This window comes from Drosophila nasuta, chromosome 3, assembly GCF_023558535.2.
Source record: "Drosophila nasuta strain 15112-1781.00 chromosome 3, ASM2355853v1, whole genome shotgun sequence".
In the NCBI taxonomy this organism is placed as follows: domain Eukaryota; kingdom Metazoa; phylum Arthropoda; class Insecta; order Diptera; family Drosophilidae; genus Drosophila; species Drosophila nasuta.
Genome location: NC_083457.1, coordinates 47,473,596 through 47,492,492, shown reverse-complemented (window position 1 = coordinate 47,492,492; position 18,897 = coordinate 47,473,596). Strand labels below are relative to the sequence as shown.

The following is an 18,897-nucleotide window of genomic DNA, read 5'->3' as shown; positions in this document are numbered from 1 at the left end:
AACCGAACTGAAACTCAAACTCGAACTCGAGCTGGCTGGCGATGCATAATAAAATGTATCTGTGGGATACAACAAGAAAACTGCGGTGGTTTGTTGTGCCGCTATTGATCAAGTGTTTGACGAGTTGAGTCAAGTCAGAATGGTTGTTGTTTACCTGAAGAAGCACTGCAAGTATTTCCATTTTCATTTCTTTAGAAACCCCGCCAGCGAAACCAACGAACCAGTTCTAGATCAAAACCCCGCCTCCATCTCACTCTCTTCCTTGTCTATGTGTTTCATTAATTAACAGCAGCTCCCAGCTGAAGCTGAGAACAGAATGAAGCCACTAACTGAAGTAACTAACTAACGCATAGAGCATTCGATTCGTTACGTCTGATTGCCGAGTTACGACTCCAAGTTGAACCACAAACATACATAACTATGATACATCTATGTGCAACACTTTATTGGATAAATTATGATCCTCAGAGTCTCACAGTCTCCTTAAAAGCAGCGTGCCCAATGCCCCTCAAAGCAATCTTGTGACCAACATCAACTTAGCAACGGTTGCAGATGCTCTGAATGTAAGCAAAAAAAAGAGTTAAGTGAAAGATATTAGATAATATAGAAATTAGATATATATTATTAATATATTAATGCTAAAAATATATTAAAAGCATCTCTCTTTTATTCAGTATTCAGTTCATAACAGAATAATTTAAATGACTAATTTGCTTATAAAATTTAATGAAATATAATTAAAATAAAAATAGTTACAATATAAAACTAAAAATATAATTAAAATAAATTTAAAGAACAGTAGCAATAGAATACTTACAATAAAAAAAGTAAATATCAAAATGGTGAATATGTAAAAATTCAAAACAAAATAAAGAAATTATATATATATTTTATATATTTAAAAAAAAACTATTAAAAAAAAGATATTATAATATTATAGAAACTCATATAGAGAGAACAAATAAGAAAGCTACAGTCGCGTGTGCTCGACCTTGAGATACCCGCTACCCATTGTGAATAAAAGCAAAACAGTGCGGTATTAACTTTAAAATATACCAAATTATTTTGTATGTTCATTCAAACTATACCATTGAGAGCAAAATTTACCAGATTGTCAGCCAAAGCAATTAAGACCAGCTGTAAATATAGCCGTTCTTGTAGTATTTCTTAAATAAGTTCTACTTATATGTAGTAACAAGTGCTATCGAAAATAGTTATATCTCTATCTATTATAGTCTGTGATATGTAGGTGTTCATACGGACAGACAGGAATGTATACATTCTTTATAGAGTCAGAGATGCCCCCGTCTGCCTGTTATATACATTTCCTGGAGGCACAAAGTTATAATACCCTTTTACTCTATGGATAGCGGGTATACAAATTTCTATCAAGTGTACATATCGTACAGTATTCGGATTTCATCCGTACACTATAATATGCAGCTCATCTACTAGTCGCCAACAAACATATTATTTATTTTTATACCCGCTACCCATAGGGTGGAAGGGTATTATAACTTTGTGCCGACAGGAAATGTATGTAACAGGTAGAAGAAGGCATCTCTAACCCTATAAAGTATATATATTCTCTCAGCGTCAACAGCCGAGACAATCTAGCCATGTCCGTCTGTCCGTCTGTCCGTATGAACACCTAGATCTCAGAGACTATAAGAGATAGAGCAATAATTTTTTTTCGAGAGCATTTGCTATTTTTGCACGCAGATCAAGTTTGTTTCAAATTTTTGCCACGCCCCCTTCCGCCCTGCAAATCCAAAAAAAATCGAATAACAAGCGTAATTTTGAAGCTAGAGTTACGACTTTTTGTATATGCAGTAATAACTATAGTAGTTATGATTCCTGAAAATTTGGTTGCGATCGAAGTTATTAAAGAAATACTTTTGTATGGGCAAAAACGCCTACTTACTAGGGGTCTAATTTGCTTTGGCCGACAATCTGGTACATTGTGCCGTCTATGGTATATTTTGAATGCGGTAGTATGTCGATATACCAAATATACCATTTGGTATATTTTTAGTATTTTTTTTTGCAGTATATTCGGTATAATTTGAGAAAATACCGCAAAATATATTTCTTTTCTTCAAAATGGGTAGTGGGTATCTCACAGTCGAGTACACTCGACTGTAACTTTCTTACTTGTTTAACTTCAATTTTTTTTGTTGCAGTTTGTGGCATGCTCCGAAAAGTCATCTCTGTAAATCTTGAGATTGACGCTGTAGGTGCCAGCTTGCATGTTGTTCCGACTACCGAAATCCTGTTGCTGCCCATGATGAAGTCCCCTCCAGAGGGTTGGTTGGGGCATCTCTCTGCAGTGGCCAACGCTTGCCAGGGGTCCACACCAAGAGACTGAGACTGAAACTGAGTCTGAGGCTGACTCTGAGAGCTGACTTGCTTTACTATGCTGCCCCACGTTATGGTCGCTACAATGTGCCATAAATTTATGATACTAGTAAAAATGCTCGCCAGTATCTGCTGTAAATGGTAGTCACACTATCTGTGGTTACCTAAGCCCCCTTCTCCCTCTCCCTCTCTTCCCTTCTCCTTGCTGTTCGGCTTGCTTATTGCGGCTGTTACATTATGTTGCCTTTGTTTCTGGTGCGCATTACATGACATCCAGAGTTATATGCAAGCCAAGAAGATGCCATTTAAAAGCAGATAAATAAACTTAATGCCAAACCCAGAGACTGCAATACTTTAGTCGAGAGAAAAAGAGAGGGGGGAGAGATTGTGGCATACGCAGCCTGCCAAGTGTCGTCTTCGCAAACTACTTTATATTTATGTTGTTGCAAACTCGTCCAATTGTGCGGCGCTACAAAAAGCGACACCTGAAACGGAGTTTTGCAGCCCAGATGACACCTAAAGGATTTTTCTTGCGGTTTCCAGAGGACTTCGGAGAGAAGTTTAACACAAATGCCTAGGAAAACAAGACTCAAAATGTATTCATGTAGTTAAACTTCCATTGAGAGTCATCATATAAGTGTATAAATATGTACGTAGAATATAAAAATAATTAATATTTCATTTCCGTATAAGTATAATATATTAGTTCATTTCACTCAACTAGAAAACTATCTTCTGATGATTAAAGATTGTTAACTAAGCGTATTTTTCATCTTTTTTTACTATTGAATCTTTCATCTGTTATACTGCATCTTCAGCAACTGTCTTCATCTTCGTATGTCCTTTTATTTCCTAAGATAAATAACTTTAATAACTTTTCTTGTTTCCTTGCTTCACATTGAATGTATAGTTTTGAATTATCATCTGTTTTCATCTGTTATATCTGAGGTATTTTCATCATCAGCTTTAAGCTTTTATATTTTCTTGATTCTTTACTTTGTTTGCTGTTCAATTACCTTTAACGGGATATCTTCTTCATCCGAAATACTCTTTCTTCATTTATTAAAATATATCTGCAGCTTTCTGCTATACTTTATTTTACTCAATCTTTATTTTTACAATATATATTAAACTTTATATGTATGTTCTTTAGTCGTTCCCCTTGATTACCTTCTAAGTTCGTTGTTTTAATCATTATTTTTCGCTGATATTTTTCCTTCGACATTTTCATATGACATTTACCCTTGTGCCTTTCCATCTCTCTCAATCACATACTCTATTTACTTCCAACTTTCTTTACCTTCTCTTCTCCAAGCTTGACCCGCATAAAGTATTAAAGTATTCCTTTCAGTCTGCTTGACCATCAGCATTCATCAGCATTTGAAATTCAACGGACCTATTCAAAAAAAAAGAGTTAAAAGAAAGGCGTAATTTCTGCACCCCTATATCATTATGCCAAAAGTATTTCAGCTAAAAACAGTTAAGCGAACGCACAGCGCACAGTCTCAAAATTGGCTTTGCGTGCTATAAAACAGCATTTAGGCACGAAGAGACGTTTGAAGCGACCCTCGCAATAGCGAGCGATAAATACAACGTACAGCAGAGGAAGCTATAAATAACAATTAATTGTATTATTAAACTAATTCGAATTCAAGAGCAAAAACAAAGTCGAAAGACGAAAGGCCGTCAGTCATGCAATGATTCTTCTTCGAGCACATAAATTTTGATACGATTCGCAAAAGATGCCTGCTTTGAACCCATCTGATCGAGAGGACAGCTAATTTACATTTTGATGCAGCAGCAAAAGTAAAAGTTCGACGATCCGTTGTTCCTCAAAATTGTGCCCCCGAGGCATTAGGACAGGACAACAGCCAAGAACCCAGAGCTCAGGGTCTGTGAGCACAATCAATTACTGGAATCGGTCAATGATCAGGAGGCACAGGAGTTTCGAGCTGCCGCAACACGCAATGGCCCCAAATGTGGCACGCAAAACTGATGCAAATAATGACAACAATTAAAGCACAATATAAGGTCGCTATAAGGAAGATTGCAAACAAGAGTTGACAAAGTCCTCGCTGCACAAAAAGATCTCATTAAGGTTCTTTCGGACAGCCAATCAAAAAAACATGTAGCTGAAAAGGGTTTAAATGAGGGTAATAAAACATCCTTTGTTTTTCATTAGGAGAGATATATCTTGTCATCTAGTTGCTTCTCTGAAATGTAGCACAAACTAGATTCTGATTGAGATTAAAAAGAAAGCATCCAAATTCCAAATGAGACTAATAAGAATCCTCGTCTTTTACTAAGAGGGACCTTAACTAAAATATCTTTTAGGTATTACTAGGTAAAACTGATACCTTCTAGGGATTTAAGGTATATTGCAGAGACTCTTCTTTATATGGAAATAAGACTAATAAAATATCTTCTTGACTAACATATATTCTGTCATTGCAAAATGTCTGCTCTGAAGTATTGCACTAACTGAGTTCTGCTAGGAGTTCCAGATATAACAGAGAAGCTTTCTTAAAGCAGAAAATGAGACGTACTCTATATATTCTCTAATCCTTACAAAGCATCTCACAACTTCATTTTATGCCTATCATTGCAGAGAAACTTCAAAAACGAAATTCGACTACTAAACAAAATTTTGACTAATATATCATCTAGCCATTACATAGCTTCCCTAAAGCAAAGCGAGATCATTAAAAAGAAGAACTGAAGTAAATTATTTTCTAATTATTTCAAAACTATCTCATTACCATATAACATTACAGAGAAACGTTCCTCTTTCGAAATGAGACTAAATGATATCTTCTTAACTATATCTGCTAGTCATTAATAGAAGTAGAAGTCCCCACAACGAAAAGAGATATATGAAAGTGAAAAGGTGATTTACCAAAAAATAGCTATCATCGAAGTAGTATGTAGCTGGCGTGCCTAAAAAAATCCTCTCACCATGAGAGAACATCTCCCAACTTCGCTTCCGCCTAACAATCGCTCTCTAAGCATACATTCTTTATTACATTATACTACGAAATGCGGCGACAGTCTTTTCAATGAAGGGTTTAACATAGTTGACATCCGTGTAGACGCCCGCATACTTGGGACTGGCGCAGCTGATGCCAAATGAGACAATGCCGCAGAGTTCGGTGACGCCATCCTTGCGCTTATAGACAAAAGGACCGCCCGAATCGAAAGTGCAAGCATCCTTGGCACCCAAAGCACCAGCACAGAACATACTTTCGGTGATAACCACTGGAGGAATTCAATTAAAAAAACGCAAAACTAATCAACCGTAATTTTGTTGAAGACTTACTTGATTTCTTATAGGTCTTTTTGCATTCGCTCTTCTTCACAATGGGCACCAGCACAGTGCGAATGCTCTGATGAGGTGACGCAGCTTTCGGATCAGTCAGACCCCAGCCGGAGACACTCAGCAGCCGTCCGGCATCGAGACTTGAGTTGCAGAGAGGAATTGTATGAATATTTGGTCCCTCAAGAGGTGTTTCTAGCAACAACACGGCCACATCCATGTGCATGTTTCGCTCCGTGAACACGGCTGGCGAGACAATGTCCTGTACCTTGGACCGAGTACCTTCCTCATCGAGACTGGTGACGCCACCCACAGCGACCCATTCGGCAATTATGGAACGTCCTTTGAAACAATGTGCTGCGGACACAACAATGCGAGCTTCTATCAAAGTGCCGCCACAAATAAAATCACCCATGTATCGCAGGGAGATCAGATATCCACCCAACTTCTCAATGGTTGTAGCCTCGCCACCGATGACCCGAAGATGAACCTTTGGCGGACCGATGACGTCAGCTAAACCGGGATATTCTTTAAGGGCGTTCTTATACCAATCCTGGCCATGACACTGCGGCAGCAACGATACCAACGATATGAAGCATATGAACAGAGGATCCATGGCAGACTAAGCACAACTGCTGTTATCTAATCCAAAAGCTAATATTCGTTCACCCGTTACATAAACTTAGAACGTAAGCGAGTCGAATGCGAACTTTCGACACAGTTCACAGGGCGACGAAGTCAATTACTTTTAATTGCAGCCAATTGAAAGTGGCGAATGCATTTTCATCAGCGCCAGACTAAGAGAAACTCAAGGGTCGCACTTCGGTGAAGAGCGTGCGTATGTAGTAGATGAGTTTGGGATCCCGATTGCGCACATCTGTTGCCTGCGGATACATCGAGTTGATCAACTGATGCAGATCCGAGTAGTTCTAAGGAGAGAGAGAGTAATATTAAACGAGAAGTGACAATTTGTTGAACCTACGCCAATGTTGCGCCACGTCAGCTGATAGTCCAGTTTGACCTCCTCCAGATCAAGGGAACATGGCTCGGTGACCTCCACAAAAGTCGCATTATCCGGCGTAACCCGAACTGTAACATCAGCGGCATCATTCACATCCTTCGGATTGCGCAAACACAAAACAATATTGCGTCGCGTTGCCAGACGATTCCAATCGGAGCGATAGAACTTGATCAGTTTACAGTGCACGGCAAAGGCATCGTAGATGTGCAGCTCCGTCGACAGATGCTTCTCGCTGAAGTAGCCATTGTCGATGTAAAAGCTGGCATCATGCTTCGCAAATATATTGATGTTCTTCTCCACAAAGCGCTGTCGAAATCGGGAATAAATTCGTGAAGGAAATACAAGGAATTTTAGGTATTAATCTCCTTACCTTACGCAATTCTCGATAGTCCGAAATTGGCTCCTTGATTTCCAAATACTTGACGGGATTTGCGGTATACTGATTGGTGATTTCTGTCACATAGCCACGAATACCGATGTTGGTAATGAACAAGAAAATGCGCACATGGAAGGTATCCAGCGTGAAGACGATCTCGTTGGGTCTAGAAACGAAATAGGAATTTCATTTGAATGGGATAATATTCGATCACTTACTGCTCCTCGCTCTGCTGCAGCTTCCAGTCTCGAAATGGAAAGTGCGCATAGCGCTTGTAGGCGAAACCAAAGAGACCTAAGCGATCCGTCTTGATGGTAGCCACGCAGGTTTCCGGATTAAACTGCATATCCACAATGTGCTTGGTTGTCCAGTGCTTGACATTGACCTTCGGCCGCTCCTCTTCGTCGCGCATATTAAAGCTCTTGCCATGACGATATCCTGACGGACTGAGCAGCGAGCCACTGCTTTGCGAACCCTGACTGTCAAAGGAAACCGTATCGTAAGTGGAGACACGACTCCTCGAACCTCGACCGCCTATGTGATAGAGTTTGCTGCCCAGTGTCGAGATGCGCACCGTGCTCTTTGGCTTGCCCGTTATTATAGTCGAAGTGTCGGGCCGTCGCTGACGTCCTGTGACAATATTTTGATCCATCAGACGCATGGGACGTGCGGCGTATTCGTGCTGAATGTTCTCGAGTGTTTGGAGCACGCTGTACAAGGATGGCTTGGACGGATCCGTGGATGCCTCAAAGGCTTCGGTCATTTGATCGATTTTCACCACCTTAACCGACACTTCCGAGGCCGAGGATCCTGTAGTTGAGACCTGCTCGTAGAGCACTTTTTCACGCCAATCGAAAATGGGATAAAGACGCTCCGGACCCTGTTGTTTCTCATAGCTCAAGTATTCCGGTTCATTGACAACATCCTCGCCCATGCGCTCAATGGCCAAATTGGCACGCCGTAGAATTTTATTGCCCTTTGAGCGCTCGGCGAACTCGATCATTTTGTCCTGCTTGAACTCCAACGGGAATTTGAACGAGGACAATATGCGGGGCAGACAATGTTTAGTCAGCGCATGCACCTGCATGCTGTTCAGCGGCTTCTCGACCAGCGGAAAGTTGCGCAGCATCACTTCGGGCAGCACACTTGATCGCAGTGCGATCAAATGCAGCGTGGAGCGCTTCGAGGGTCGATACAGATTGTCGGGCATCGAAGTCTTAGGCATTATGCTCGACACTCGAGGCCGGGCAAACCCGTATTGCATATCGTCATCATCTTGCTTCTGCTTCGACTTGCGCGAACTGATTTTTTGGAATGCACTCAAGTCTGCAGTAATCCCCATTATATCCGATCTTTTGCGCGCTGTTTTCCGGCCTTTCTTTTTCTTTGTGCGCGGCTCTTCCGACTCTTCGACGATCTGCACTTCGGGCAGATCTTCGTCGACCATTTCGTCAAGATATTGACATGCCAACGGTGCGCCATAGCGACACAATTGCTTTGGCAGTTGAATGCTCACAAAGAAATAATCAATGTCATCGCCTTCCAGATGTAGATGCATTTTACTCGGTGAATTCGTCGCTTGTGCGAATTGCATTCGAGAGCGATTAATGCTCGCCGACTTTTGACTCCTCGCCGATACCCGAAATGCGAGAGTTGCTCGACTAGCTTGATCATTATCATCAGAATCGTTGTTGTCAAGCAACGCTTGCATATCCTTCAAGGTGTAGAGCAGGCGTTGATCATCGTGAAAGGTTCTGTTGAATGTCGCGAATTCCGTGTGTTTTGGCTTGTGGACAAACGACATGGCAAAGATGCCGCCCAAGATGTTGTAGCGCCTTAAGTTGATCTAGAAACGAGAAAATTTATATAATATCCGATATAAAGAAGCTCTAATTCACTCACTCACTCTATCCTACAACATAAACTCTAGTTCTAGAAGGCTGCAATCTGTACACATCATAATTTACATAATTTCATCTAGCAATAAGGAAGGGTTTTTTGACGATCCTACTCTACATATTATATATTACTTTTATACTTGTATAGGAAGAGTTTATTTTTCTACCATTTTACAATATTTCTTTGAGACTGGGTAACTGAATGACCAATTGGGGAATATTTCAATTAAATGTAAAGTAATAGTGAGCTGTACTTTTTACACAACAAAATCTACATTATTTCATATTGCAATAGGCAGGGTTTTTGGAGCTCGTTTTCTTTATATCTTACATTATTCTTCTCAATAATCTTGAACAGATTGGAAGACCCATTTAGTTAAATGTAAATGATTGAACGCTAAACTTTTACATAACTTCATCGTACAATAAGGCAGGTTTTTTACAAGTTCTTACTCTATATATAATATATTATATTACTTGTGGTACAATTTAGGTAAATGTCAATGCTTTGTGGCTGTAATTTTTACGTGACGTAATTTACACATTTTGATCGTGACTAAGACAGATTTTCCAAATATGCACTCTTTAAAAAAAGTAAGCTATGGAGTGAAGTTGTTAATAAGTCCCCAATTAATAGCTTTACTCGCCCTAAATTTTAATTGTAGCATTAGTACTGAACAGAATGTTGTGGCTTGAAAAATTATCAAATTTATTTAGGTCTTTACATATTATTTTAAACACTGTTTGTCCAATAAATTCAACTGTAATCTATATTTAAGGAACTATCAAATCTCTTGTGATTCAAAAGCATTTACAATATGCAACCTTTTTCTACGAATTCTAAATAAGGTTTAACAACAGCTGTTACAACTGCCACAAATCTCGATACTCGAACATGTGGTTTAATTTAGGAAACCGAGTAACCGCCTTCGAGCATTAGATGATGTCCATTGACAAAGCTTGAACTCTCGCTTAGCAAATAGCCAATTGTCTCGACCACTTCGTCCACCTCGCCGAATCGACTCAGAGGTATGCGCTCCAAAAGTGGTTCACTCTTTGCCGGATCTGACCAAATCTTAATTCCCATGGGCGTCATTACAACCGTAGGATTAACAGAGTTAACACGAATCTTGTGCGGCGCCAACTCGAGGGCCAACGACTTGGTGAGGGAATCAAGAGCTGCCTTCGATGCACCGTAAGCTGCGTGACCATCGAAGCTACGGGATGAGGCCAACGAGGAGACGTTCACAATGGAGGAGGATTCACGAAGTTTGCCGTATCGCAGCAGCGATTGTGTGATGTTAACGACAGCCTTAAAGTTCACTTCGAATATCATATTAATATCCTTTTCGGTCAGCTCTTCGAAGGGTTTGATGATTGCCACGCCCGCATTGTTTACCACACCATCGAGCTGAGGCAATTGTGCCAACTCCTGACGCACCGCATTCCAATCGGACAGATCGAGCATCAGTGGTCTAACGTGTTCCTCATCGACCTCGCAAAGTTTTTGCAGCTGCTCCTCCTTACGTGCCACAGCAATGACATTGGCTTCCGATTTGGCCAACTTCTTGACCAGAGCACTGCCAAAGCCGCCTCCAGCTCCAGTCACCATTATCACCTTGTTGCACAGACCGGCCCACATGGTTTAACTTTAGAATTTTCTTACGAATATTTTTTACGTAGAATTTACCCTGATTTTTAACGTTGAAATATTCAAACTCTAACTGAAAATTGTAGCAAGTGAACTAAGGCAATCAAGTAAATTCAGTTCTCAATATCCCTACACTACTAAGATGAAAGAAACAAATACAAACTTAGGAAGCAGACTGTTAAAAACCCCAGCTTTTATTAAGAACTTAAAAATTCGTAAAGCCAAATTCGAAGAAAACAGATAAGTTGAGCTTCTAAAAAGCTTGCATGATTCGCTAATTAACAAAACAAAAAAGAAAACTGCACTAAAGTGTAAGACTTTTGCTACCCATTTTCAATAAAAGCAAACCAGTGTGGTATTATTCGTAAAATATACCGAATTAGTATTATAATATACTACAACAATCACTATACTACAACTTTAAAAATATACCATTGAATACCAAATATACTAGACTGTCAACCAATAATATATTATCATTTAATTTATTCTAATACTCACCTCATCTGGTTTCAAATTGAGGTGCACTGGACTCAGATATTGATCAAGAAACTCCTCAAACTCCTGCTGCTCCTGCTCCAGGAACATCTTATAAGGGTCAGGAAATTTACCTTCGGGCAGCGTTTGTGGTTCCTTGGGTGCTTTCAGCTTCTTCAAGACATCTGGATCACCCTTTGCATGCGCTACTTTCGCCTCCAACTCCCTGCCAAGTGAAACTCAGTTCAATTATAAGTAAAATAAGTGAAAGTAGAAGTAGTACCTCATGGTCTCTTCATAGAGTATGGACTTCTGTTCCATGCTGGTGATCATCTGATTCATAATGGACGACTGCATGAGCCACTCATTGATCAGACAGTCTTCAATGTCCGTCATGCCAGCATTCAGTTCGTTTGTACTCTTGTCAATCACATTTATAAAGCTCTTGGCAAACTCCGAATATGGATCGAAGAAAGTGTGAACGCAGCGTAAAGTTAGATTCTCGCTGAGCACACTTTTGGGAATTTGCACACTGACGCCCACGCAATCCAATTTGGCCACCATCAGCGGTATTCTAGGAAGAAAAGGAAAACACCTTTAATTCAATAATTCATAATATAATTTATTATGAATAGTTCTAGGTGTTATTCTAGGCAAAAATAATTAATAACGACATTTTCGAATGCATTATGAAATAACTTAATTTAAGCATACTACATAGGTCTTTTCAATTGGAGGACACGGAAAGGAATATGACTGAATTCTAAATTGAATTCAAGTTACGTTGAATTCACAATTTATAGTTAAAGCTCGACGAGTCCAGAATAGACCTGAGCAAAGAAAAATTACGGATAAAATGCATCCAGTTGAACAAATTTCTGTTCCTTCTTATTAAATACATTGTTAATTTACCCATTTACTTTGCGAGTAAAATAAGTATAAAAAGACTTTAATAGAGCTTACTCCAAGTAGTCGAGACGCAAGGGCACATCGCGTAGCCACCAGACTTGAAAGTTATAATTAACACTCTGATAGCAATAGCTCTCCATGATGCCATCAAATGAGCTGCGAATAAGTTTTGCATAATATTAAGTATACAACGTGTATGCGCACTCTCACTCACGTTTTGTAGGAATCGGGTGAGCACATGATGCGATAAGTTAATTTATCGAACAGCAAGTCAATCTCTCGACTCAACTCGCTGCTAATCTATATAAATAACTGTAATATATAAATCTCTTAACTGTATACTAACCACTCACTTGGGTTATTTCAAGCGCTCTATCAGCGGGTATTTGCTCTAGCTCAAACTCACAATCCAACAGTTGTTCAATGCGCTCCCAAGTTGCAAGAATGCGTTGCACAGCCACGTCATAGAGCTTGCCAATATTCGGACGCAGTTGCTGCTCGAGCACTTTGCGTGTTAAATCCGGAGCATCAATATCCTGTGTGAGGACGCTGCGCTCATTAACCGACAAAGCCCAATTCACCACAGACATCTCGTCGCGCCACTCGGTGTGCCTTATTTCCGCAATAAATGATCGCAACTCAGGCGGATTGTGAGCCCGAGGCAAACCATCACAGTTCACATAGCGATTCCAGTGCTCCTGCTTTCTCTGCAGCTTCACCAAATCTTGATAGTCCTCAATGGACTCTGTAAAAAAATAAAGAAATTTAGTTTAGAAAACCACTATTAATTTGACAAACTTACCTATAATAAAGCCTGCACAGATCCTCACGTCCTGTATGCGCTGTTGATGACGTTGTTCCCTTGCCAGCCACTCGGCCTCCGAGACAAAGGACATCGCACTTGATTCGACGACTTGTTTTCCATCTGTATTTGCCACAATTACTTGGGTGCGTTTCTTTTTAACCATTCTTTTTTTTTTTAAGTTTACTCAATATATTTTTTTTTTATTTTTTTTTACATTAACATTTAAGAGTGTTTGTGTGTGTTGTGTGTGCGTATGTGTTGCATGCAAGTGTTGTAAAAAGTGTAATTGGAAAACTGACAAATTTATCGGAGTAGTACAATTGTTAAAAAAACATTCTAGGAAAAATTCATAATATGAATTTCGCTCAACATGCGCTTGAGCCGGGACAAAAGCTGCACATCCTTGTTCCGCACATCGACGGCATGAGGATTCATTGAGGCAATTGCCTGATGCAGATCCGTATAATGCTGCAGAGAAAGATCAGCCAATCACCTAGCATTATTCTTTTTTTTTATCATACTCAATACTTACGCTCATATTGCGCCAGGTGTTCTTATAATCCAACTTGATCACGTCGAGATCATCGGAACAGAGTTCGGTAACCTCCACAAATGTGGCCGCATCGGGAGTTATGCGCACCGTCACCTCCGTGTAATCGGACTGATCCTTTGCATTCTTCATACAGAGCAGAATATTGCGACGAGTGGCCAAACGATTCCAGCTTGAGCGAGTGAATTTCATCAGTTTGCAGTGCAATGCCATTGCGTCATAGGTGTGATCCTCAGTGGCAACATGCTTCACCGAAAAATAACCATTGTCGATGTAGAAGCTGGCATCGTGCTCCGCAAAGATATTGATGCACTTGTCGTAGAATTTCTAAAATGTAGTTACAATAAATATTTTGAATTCTTAGTAATAAAGCTTGAACTCAATATTCAACATTAGATGGTTCAATGAGACTACATCTATAATCTTAAGAATATAATACTAATAATCAAATCAAGGTGTATGAAGATGGATAAAGGTGCAGTTGACAAAAGCAATTAGAAACAGTTGGTAACTTCAGGTACTTTAACTCGATCGTGTAGAGAAAAACTATACCGCACATAAGATAGTTACTTCTTGGATAAAGTTGTTTCATGACTAACTTTCAATACTAAACTACTAAAGGAGTAACCGAGAATACTAAAACTTAACGACAAATCAATGTGTGTTAAATTTTTAATTTATGTAGCTCTAGATACTATAACCCATAAGTAGGAAGTTTGCAAACAAACATATTAGGCTAGGTTAGGTAGAACCGTCTACATCTGGGCGGAGCATAGATCAGTGCACTGATCCACTGAGTGGAGAGTTGGCTTCGTCTTTTTTTCAAATGTGTGTCAAATTATTAATCAAACGTTAAGTAGCTCTAGTTATTATAACCCCTGAGTTGGATGTTTGCAGACTTAGTATAAATTTCTACCTACCTTACGCAAGACTCGAAAATCAGCAATAGGCGTCGGTATATCCAAATACTTAACAGGATGAGCCACATAACCCTTGGTAATATCAGTCACATAACCCCTGACACCCTGTGCCGAAATATAGAGCACAATCCGAGCGTGAAAAGTATCCACAGTCAGTACGATTTCATCGGGACTGCGGAAAAGAAAGCGAGAGTTAAGCACGAATGACAATTTACAAACTGAGGCGATTTACTTCTCCTCGTTGGGCTGCATGCTCCAGTCGCGAAAAGGGAAATGTTCGTAGCGCTTAAAGGCCAACCCAAAGATGCCCAGACGATCCGTTTTGATGGTCAAAGTGCGTTCGTTTCGGTTGAAAGTGCTCGTGATGATGTGTTTCGTTGTCCAGTGTGTCACTTTAACCTTAGGTTTCTCCTCTTTTTCCTCAGTGGAGAACGTCATCCTGCTGTTGGTCGTCGCATCGGTGTCCGACAACTGTTCAGTGTGCACCGAGGTAGCGCTACGGGAACCCGAGCCGGATAAACTGGTAATGTGACTGCTGCGAAACGATGGCAGTCGACTCTCTGATTTCCTTGCAACCAGGGACTTGACTCGACCGGTGACCGTAGAGCGATTATCTGGCACGGGAACAACCGCCTTTTTAGACACCGCCGGTTTCTTATGCTGAAAGTCCGGTTGATTCATGATGAGCGCATAGTTTGTTTGATATTGTGAGCGTATATTGTCAAAGGTCTCTAGCAAACCATAAATGGATTTCTTATCCAAATGTTCATCTTCTTCCAGTTGCATATCCACATACCGCACTGTCTCGACATTCGAGAAGATGGGAAAGACGCGTTCGGGTGCGTGTTGCTCCTCAAAATTGAAATCGATGTAGCCTAGATCAAGGATCTCCTCGACATCGGCACTGCGACGACGCATCAACATATTCTTGTTCTTTGGCCTCTGGTCGTGTAGCTGCTCCAACTCTTCGCGCACCTCCAACGGGAACTTCAAGGATGATATGACACGGGGCACACCATAACGCTCTAGTTGCCGTATCTCCAGGTGAGTCAATTGCTTAAGCAGCGAAAAGTTATGAACAGGCATCGTCCTTGTGCCAACCGTAACACGTTTACTTTGGCGCAGCAGCGAAATTAACGTGGGACGAAACACATTGCTAATCGCGGAATCGCGACGTACAATTTTTGTGAATACGCTTGGTCGAGTTTCCACTTCCACGGATTTCATGATTGACTCGAATTTCGATTTCTTTTTCTTGCCTGTTGACTCCTTTTTCTCCTCGACAATGAATGAAATGTCTGACACAACTTCCTCCATCTTTGTGATGTATTGACAAGCGGTTGGTTCGCCCCATCTGCACATCTCCGGCGCCAGTTGTAAGGTAACAAAGAAATACGGCAACTCATCGTCCTCCAGCTTACTGGACTTGCGCTGCTTTGCATCCATTTGGAGACGCATTCGCGACTTGGAGCGTCCCTGTGATGATGTGGAAGTTCGCTGCGAGGGCCGCGAATGTCGTTCGTGGAGATCATCGTGTCGCTTGGGATGCAAATCGGCCACCACGTTCTCCATGGTGTGCAACACTCGGCCATCCTCGTGCAGAATAATGTTGAACTTCTCGAAATGCGTATTCCCCGGACGTCGCACAAACATCACCGAATATAAACCGCCCAGCAGAATGTATTGCCGCAGATTTATCTAAACAAGTAAGAAAGTTACTGTGAGATACCCGCTACCCATTTTGAATAAAAGCAAAATATTGCGGTATTTTTTTTTTTTTAATTCGATTCTATTTATTTGCGGGGGCGGAACTGGGCGTGGCAAAAATTTCAAACAAACTTGATCTGCGTGCAAACATAACAAATACTGTCGAAAAAAAATTATAGCTCTCGTGTAGTCTCTGAGATCTAGGTGTTCATACGGACAGACGGACATGGCTAGATCATCTCGGCTGTTGACGCTGATCAAGAATATATATACTTTATAGGGTCAGAGATGCCTCGTTCTACCTGTTACATACATTTCCTGCCGGCACAAAGTTATAATACCCTTCTACCCTATGGGTAGCGGGTATAAAAATAATCTCTATAACAATAATTACTGTTCGGATAAGTCCTCAACTTACCTCATCTAACTTCATTTTCAAATTCAACGGATTGTACTGTGTATCCAGCATTTCCACATATTGTTGCTGCTCCTGTTCTAGGAATGCTGAGTAGGCATCGGGCAGCATGCCCTGCGGCACCGATGGCGGCTCCTTGGGCGCCTTGGGAATAGCAATAGCCTTCACAGTCTTGCCCTCATTGGCCTTCTTCTCTTTCGCCGCCCGCTCTGTGCGCTCGGCTATAATCCGCATAATCTCCTCATAGGCTTCACGTTTCTGCAGCATATTATCCAGCAGCTCCGCTTGAATATCCACCTGCATTAGCCACTCATTCGCCAGGCAGTCCTCGATACTGAGTATGCCAGCTGTCAGATCCTTGATCGATTCGGGTATCACAGTATCGAAGCTTTTGGCATACTGCGAGCAGTTGTCGAAATGTGTGTGAATGCAGCGCAGTGTGAGGCAGTCGTGTAGAACGCTCAATGGCATCTGAACAGTGACACCCACATGCGTCAGCTCGGCCAGCATCAGAGGAGCGCTGCGGAGTGAGTAAACTGTAGTAGGCAGAGAAAAGTAAGCAAATTCATTGTGAGAGACCCTTTACCCATGAGTTTAATGAACGTAATGCTTAAGGAACATAAAATTAAATGCGAATGAAAGCAAATTAACTTAAGGAAACGGTATCTGATATTCATTCTGAATTTTTTGATGAACCAAAGAAGAAATACTACGGCTTTCGACTGTGAGAGACCCTTTAGTTAATAGCATAAGTATTGATAGTCTAAGGCTGCTTCTACGTGAATTCAACTCAAGAATGAGGCAATCTAAATTATTACAACTCCAACTAACTTTGGAACGTGAACAGCTCTTACCACCAAACAAAAATTGTGAGTGCATTCGACTGTTAGAGACCGTTTACCCATAAATACAATGAACATAATGCTTAAGGAACATGCAATGAAGTGCGAATGAAAGCGAAAAACTTAAGAAACCGGCATATGATATTCACTCTGAATTATTTGAAGAAACAACAACAACAGAAACAGTCTCTCTGACTGTTAGATACCCTTTACTTAGTAGCAAAAGTAAAACTTAAATTCAATTGAATATTTAATAGACTAAGAATGCTTATGAAATTGAATTCAACTCAAGATTGAGGCAATCTATTACAACTCCAACTAATTTTGGAACCTGGAGTGCTCCAAGCACCAAACAAAAATCACAACTGCTTTCGTCTGCCAAAGACCCTTTGGTTATCAAAAGGAATGTTAGATTGAAAACTCAAAACTATAGTAAAATTAATTCAACTCTACCTGATTTTCAATCTGATCAGACCTACAAAAATATTCGGGCCTTTGCATTTTATTTTAAGTGAAGGGGATACAAAGGGTCTAAGCAAGCAAATTGACCGTAACTAAATTCAACTGCTGTATTTAGCAGCATGAATGCAAATATTTAGAAATCTGAATTTAAATCGAAACTAAAGTAATTTAAATTAAGACAACTCCAACGGATTTTCTCGGTAAGCAATTTTAAGAACTAAAACTTACAGCATTTGATCAAAGCGTATGGGCACATTTCGCAATCCCCAGATATCGATGGCATATCGATCGCATACGTGACCCCAAGTGGCCACAATGGCATCGCTTGAGCTGAGCTGTAGAAGTGAGAAAAGATCAACAGTAAAAGTGTTCAAGTAAACTACTCACTTCATGTAAACACCATCCATACGTATAATGCGATACGTCAAGCGATCAAAACTCGCATCGATTTCCTCCTCGATTTCTTTACGTGCCTATAAGAGAAGAACTACTGTAAATTAAATTTACATTCGAATAATTGCACCTACATCCATGATCTCCATTTTTGTCTCGAAATTAACACGTGCCATTTCTGTTTCATTGTCCAACATACATTCGATCTTAACCAGCGTATCGAGAAACATTGTGATATCGTTCTCAAAGCGATCACCAACATGATCGTTCATTGTCTCCTTCATTGTGTTGCGCGTTTTATCCGTGCGAAAGACGTTTTGAGTTAAAATCGTGGTCTCATCCACCGAAAGTGTCCAGTCCACACTGTGATCACAGTCGAACTGCTGATAGTACCGCTTCTTGGCCAGAAAGGTTCGCATCTCGGGCGGAATATAGGGACGAGGCAAACCGTCACAGCGTATGAAATGCTCCCAATGATCCTGCTTCGCTTTCTCTTGATCTAGTCGCTCACACTCCGTGGTGGCCTCTGAAGTTAACTCACTGATTCATGCTTGTTTGATAGATGTTTGGCAGATGTTTGGCAGATGTTTGGCAGACACCTTAATGCTTACCTCTAATGTAGCCACAGCTCACACTGACATCCTGCAAATGTTGAACATACTTGTTCTCACGATCCTGCATTTCTTTCTCGCTGATCAACAAAGCGGTGTTCTCCTTATCCCCAGTTTTCTTCACCATTTTGCCAATTCTTCATGTATTACTTGGTTTTACTTTTCTGTATGTGTGTGTGTAATGACAGA

The 18,897-nt window shown here is 40.6% G+C and overlaps 4 protein-coding genes across 6 annotated transcripts in view; all 4 read right to left on the bottom strand.

Moving 5' to 3' along the window:
- The window catches only part of LOC132794267 (histone-lysine N-methyltransferase SETMAR-like), a 20,699-nt gene extending 9,787 nt beyond the window's left edge, over positions 1-10,912 (bottom strand). Inside the window, exon 1 of the mRNA XM_060804579.1 lies at positions 10,901-10,912. The gene's annotated coding sequence lies outside the window, so the exon portion shown is untranslated. The remainder of the gene's footprint in view (positions 1-10,900) is intronic.
- On the bottom strand, positions 5,361-6,311 carry LOC132794265 (seminase-like). Its single transcript, XM_060804577.1, has 2 exons — positions 5,675-6,311; positions 5,361-5,613 (listed from the first exon to the last, which is right to left on the bottom strand). The coding sequence occupies exons 1-2, from the start codon at positions 6,285-6,287 to the stop codon at positions 5,378-5,380; spliced, it is 849 nt and encodes a 282-aa protein (XP_060660560.1). The 5' UTR covers positions 6,288-6,311; the 3' UTR covers positions 5,361-5,377.
- LOC132794262 (uncharacterized) lies at positions 6,455-18,897 on the bottom strand. 3 transcript variants are annotated; one of them, XM_060804573.1, is made up of 10 exons: positions 12,806-13,124; positions 12,357-12,748; positions 12,218-12,303; positions 12,058-12,159; positions 11,378-11,668; positions 11,119-11,320; positions 7,287-8,914; positions 7,063-7,234; positions 6,654-6,998; positions 6,455-6,600 (listed from the first exon to the last, which is right to left on the bottom strand). In XM_060804573.1, the coding sequence occupies exons 1-10, from the start codon at positions 12,969-12,971 to the stop codon at positions 6,469-6,471; spliced, it is 3,516 nt and encodes a 1,171-aa protein (XP_060660556.1). In that variant the 5' UTR covers positions 12,972-13,124; the 3' UTR covers positions 6,455-6,468. The 3 variants fall into 3 exon arrangements, 2 of the variants coding, with proteins under 2 accessions (XP_060660556.1, XP_060660557.1); XR_009633193.1 differs by lacking the exons at positions 6,455-6,600; positions 6,654-6,998; positions 7,063-7,234; ... (3 more) ...; positions 12,058-12,159; positions 12,218-12,303 and adding exons at positions 13,341-13,685; positions 14,279-14,450; positions 14,511-15,976; ... (3 more) ...; positions 18,232-18,623; positions 18,709-18,897 and having other exon boundaries at positions 12,612-12,748; positions 12,806-13,276; XM_060804574.1 differs by lacking the exons at positions 12,058-12,159; positions 12,218-12,303; positions 12,806-13,124 and having other exon boundaries at positions 12,350-12,456.
- On the bottom strand, positions 9,642-10,730 carry LOC132794266 (L-xylulose reductase-like). The gene has a single exon (XM_060804578.1). The coding sequence runs from the start codon at positions 10,606-10,608 to the stop codon at positions 9,874-9,876; it is 735 nt and encodes a 244-aa protein (XP_060660561.1). The 5' UTR covers positions 10,609-10,730; the 3' UTR covers positions 9,642-9,873.

What these genes read in the sequence shown, in the direction of transcription:
- LOC132794265 (XM_060804577.1), bottom strand. Translation starts at nt 6,287, where the DNA reads ATGGATCCTCTGTTCATATGCTTCATATCGTTGGTATCGTTGCTGCCG. An exon ending in AAAGACCTATAAGAAATCAA is followed by an intron (nt 5,614 to 5,674) that starts GTAAGTCTTCAA and finishes GAATTCCTCCAG; the next exon opens with TGGTTATCACCGAAAGTATG.
- LOC132794266 (XM_060804578.1), bottom strand. Translation starts at nt 10,608, where the DNA reads ATGTGGGCCGGTCTGTGCAACAAGGTGATAATGGTGACTGGAGCTGGA.
- LOC132794262 (XM_060804573.1), bottom strand. Translation starts at nt 12,971, where the DNA reads ATGGTTAAAAAGAAACGCACCCAAGTAATTGTGGCAAATACAGATGGA. An exon ending in CTCTATGAAGAGACCATGAG is followed by an intron (nt 11,321 to 11,377) that starts GTACTACTTCTA and finishes TTCACTTGGCAG; the next exon opens with GGAGTTGGAGGCGAAAGTAG. An exon ending in TGACGTGGCGCAACATTGGC is followed by an intron (nt 6,601 to 6,653) that starts GTAGGTTCAACA and finishes CTCTCTCCTTAG; the next exon opens with AACTACTCGGATCTGCATCA.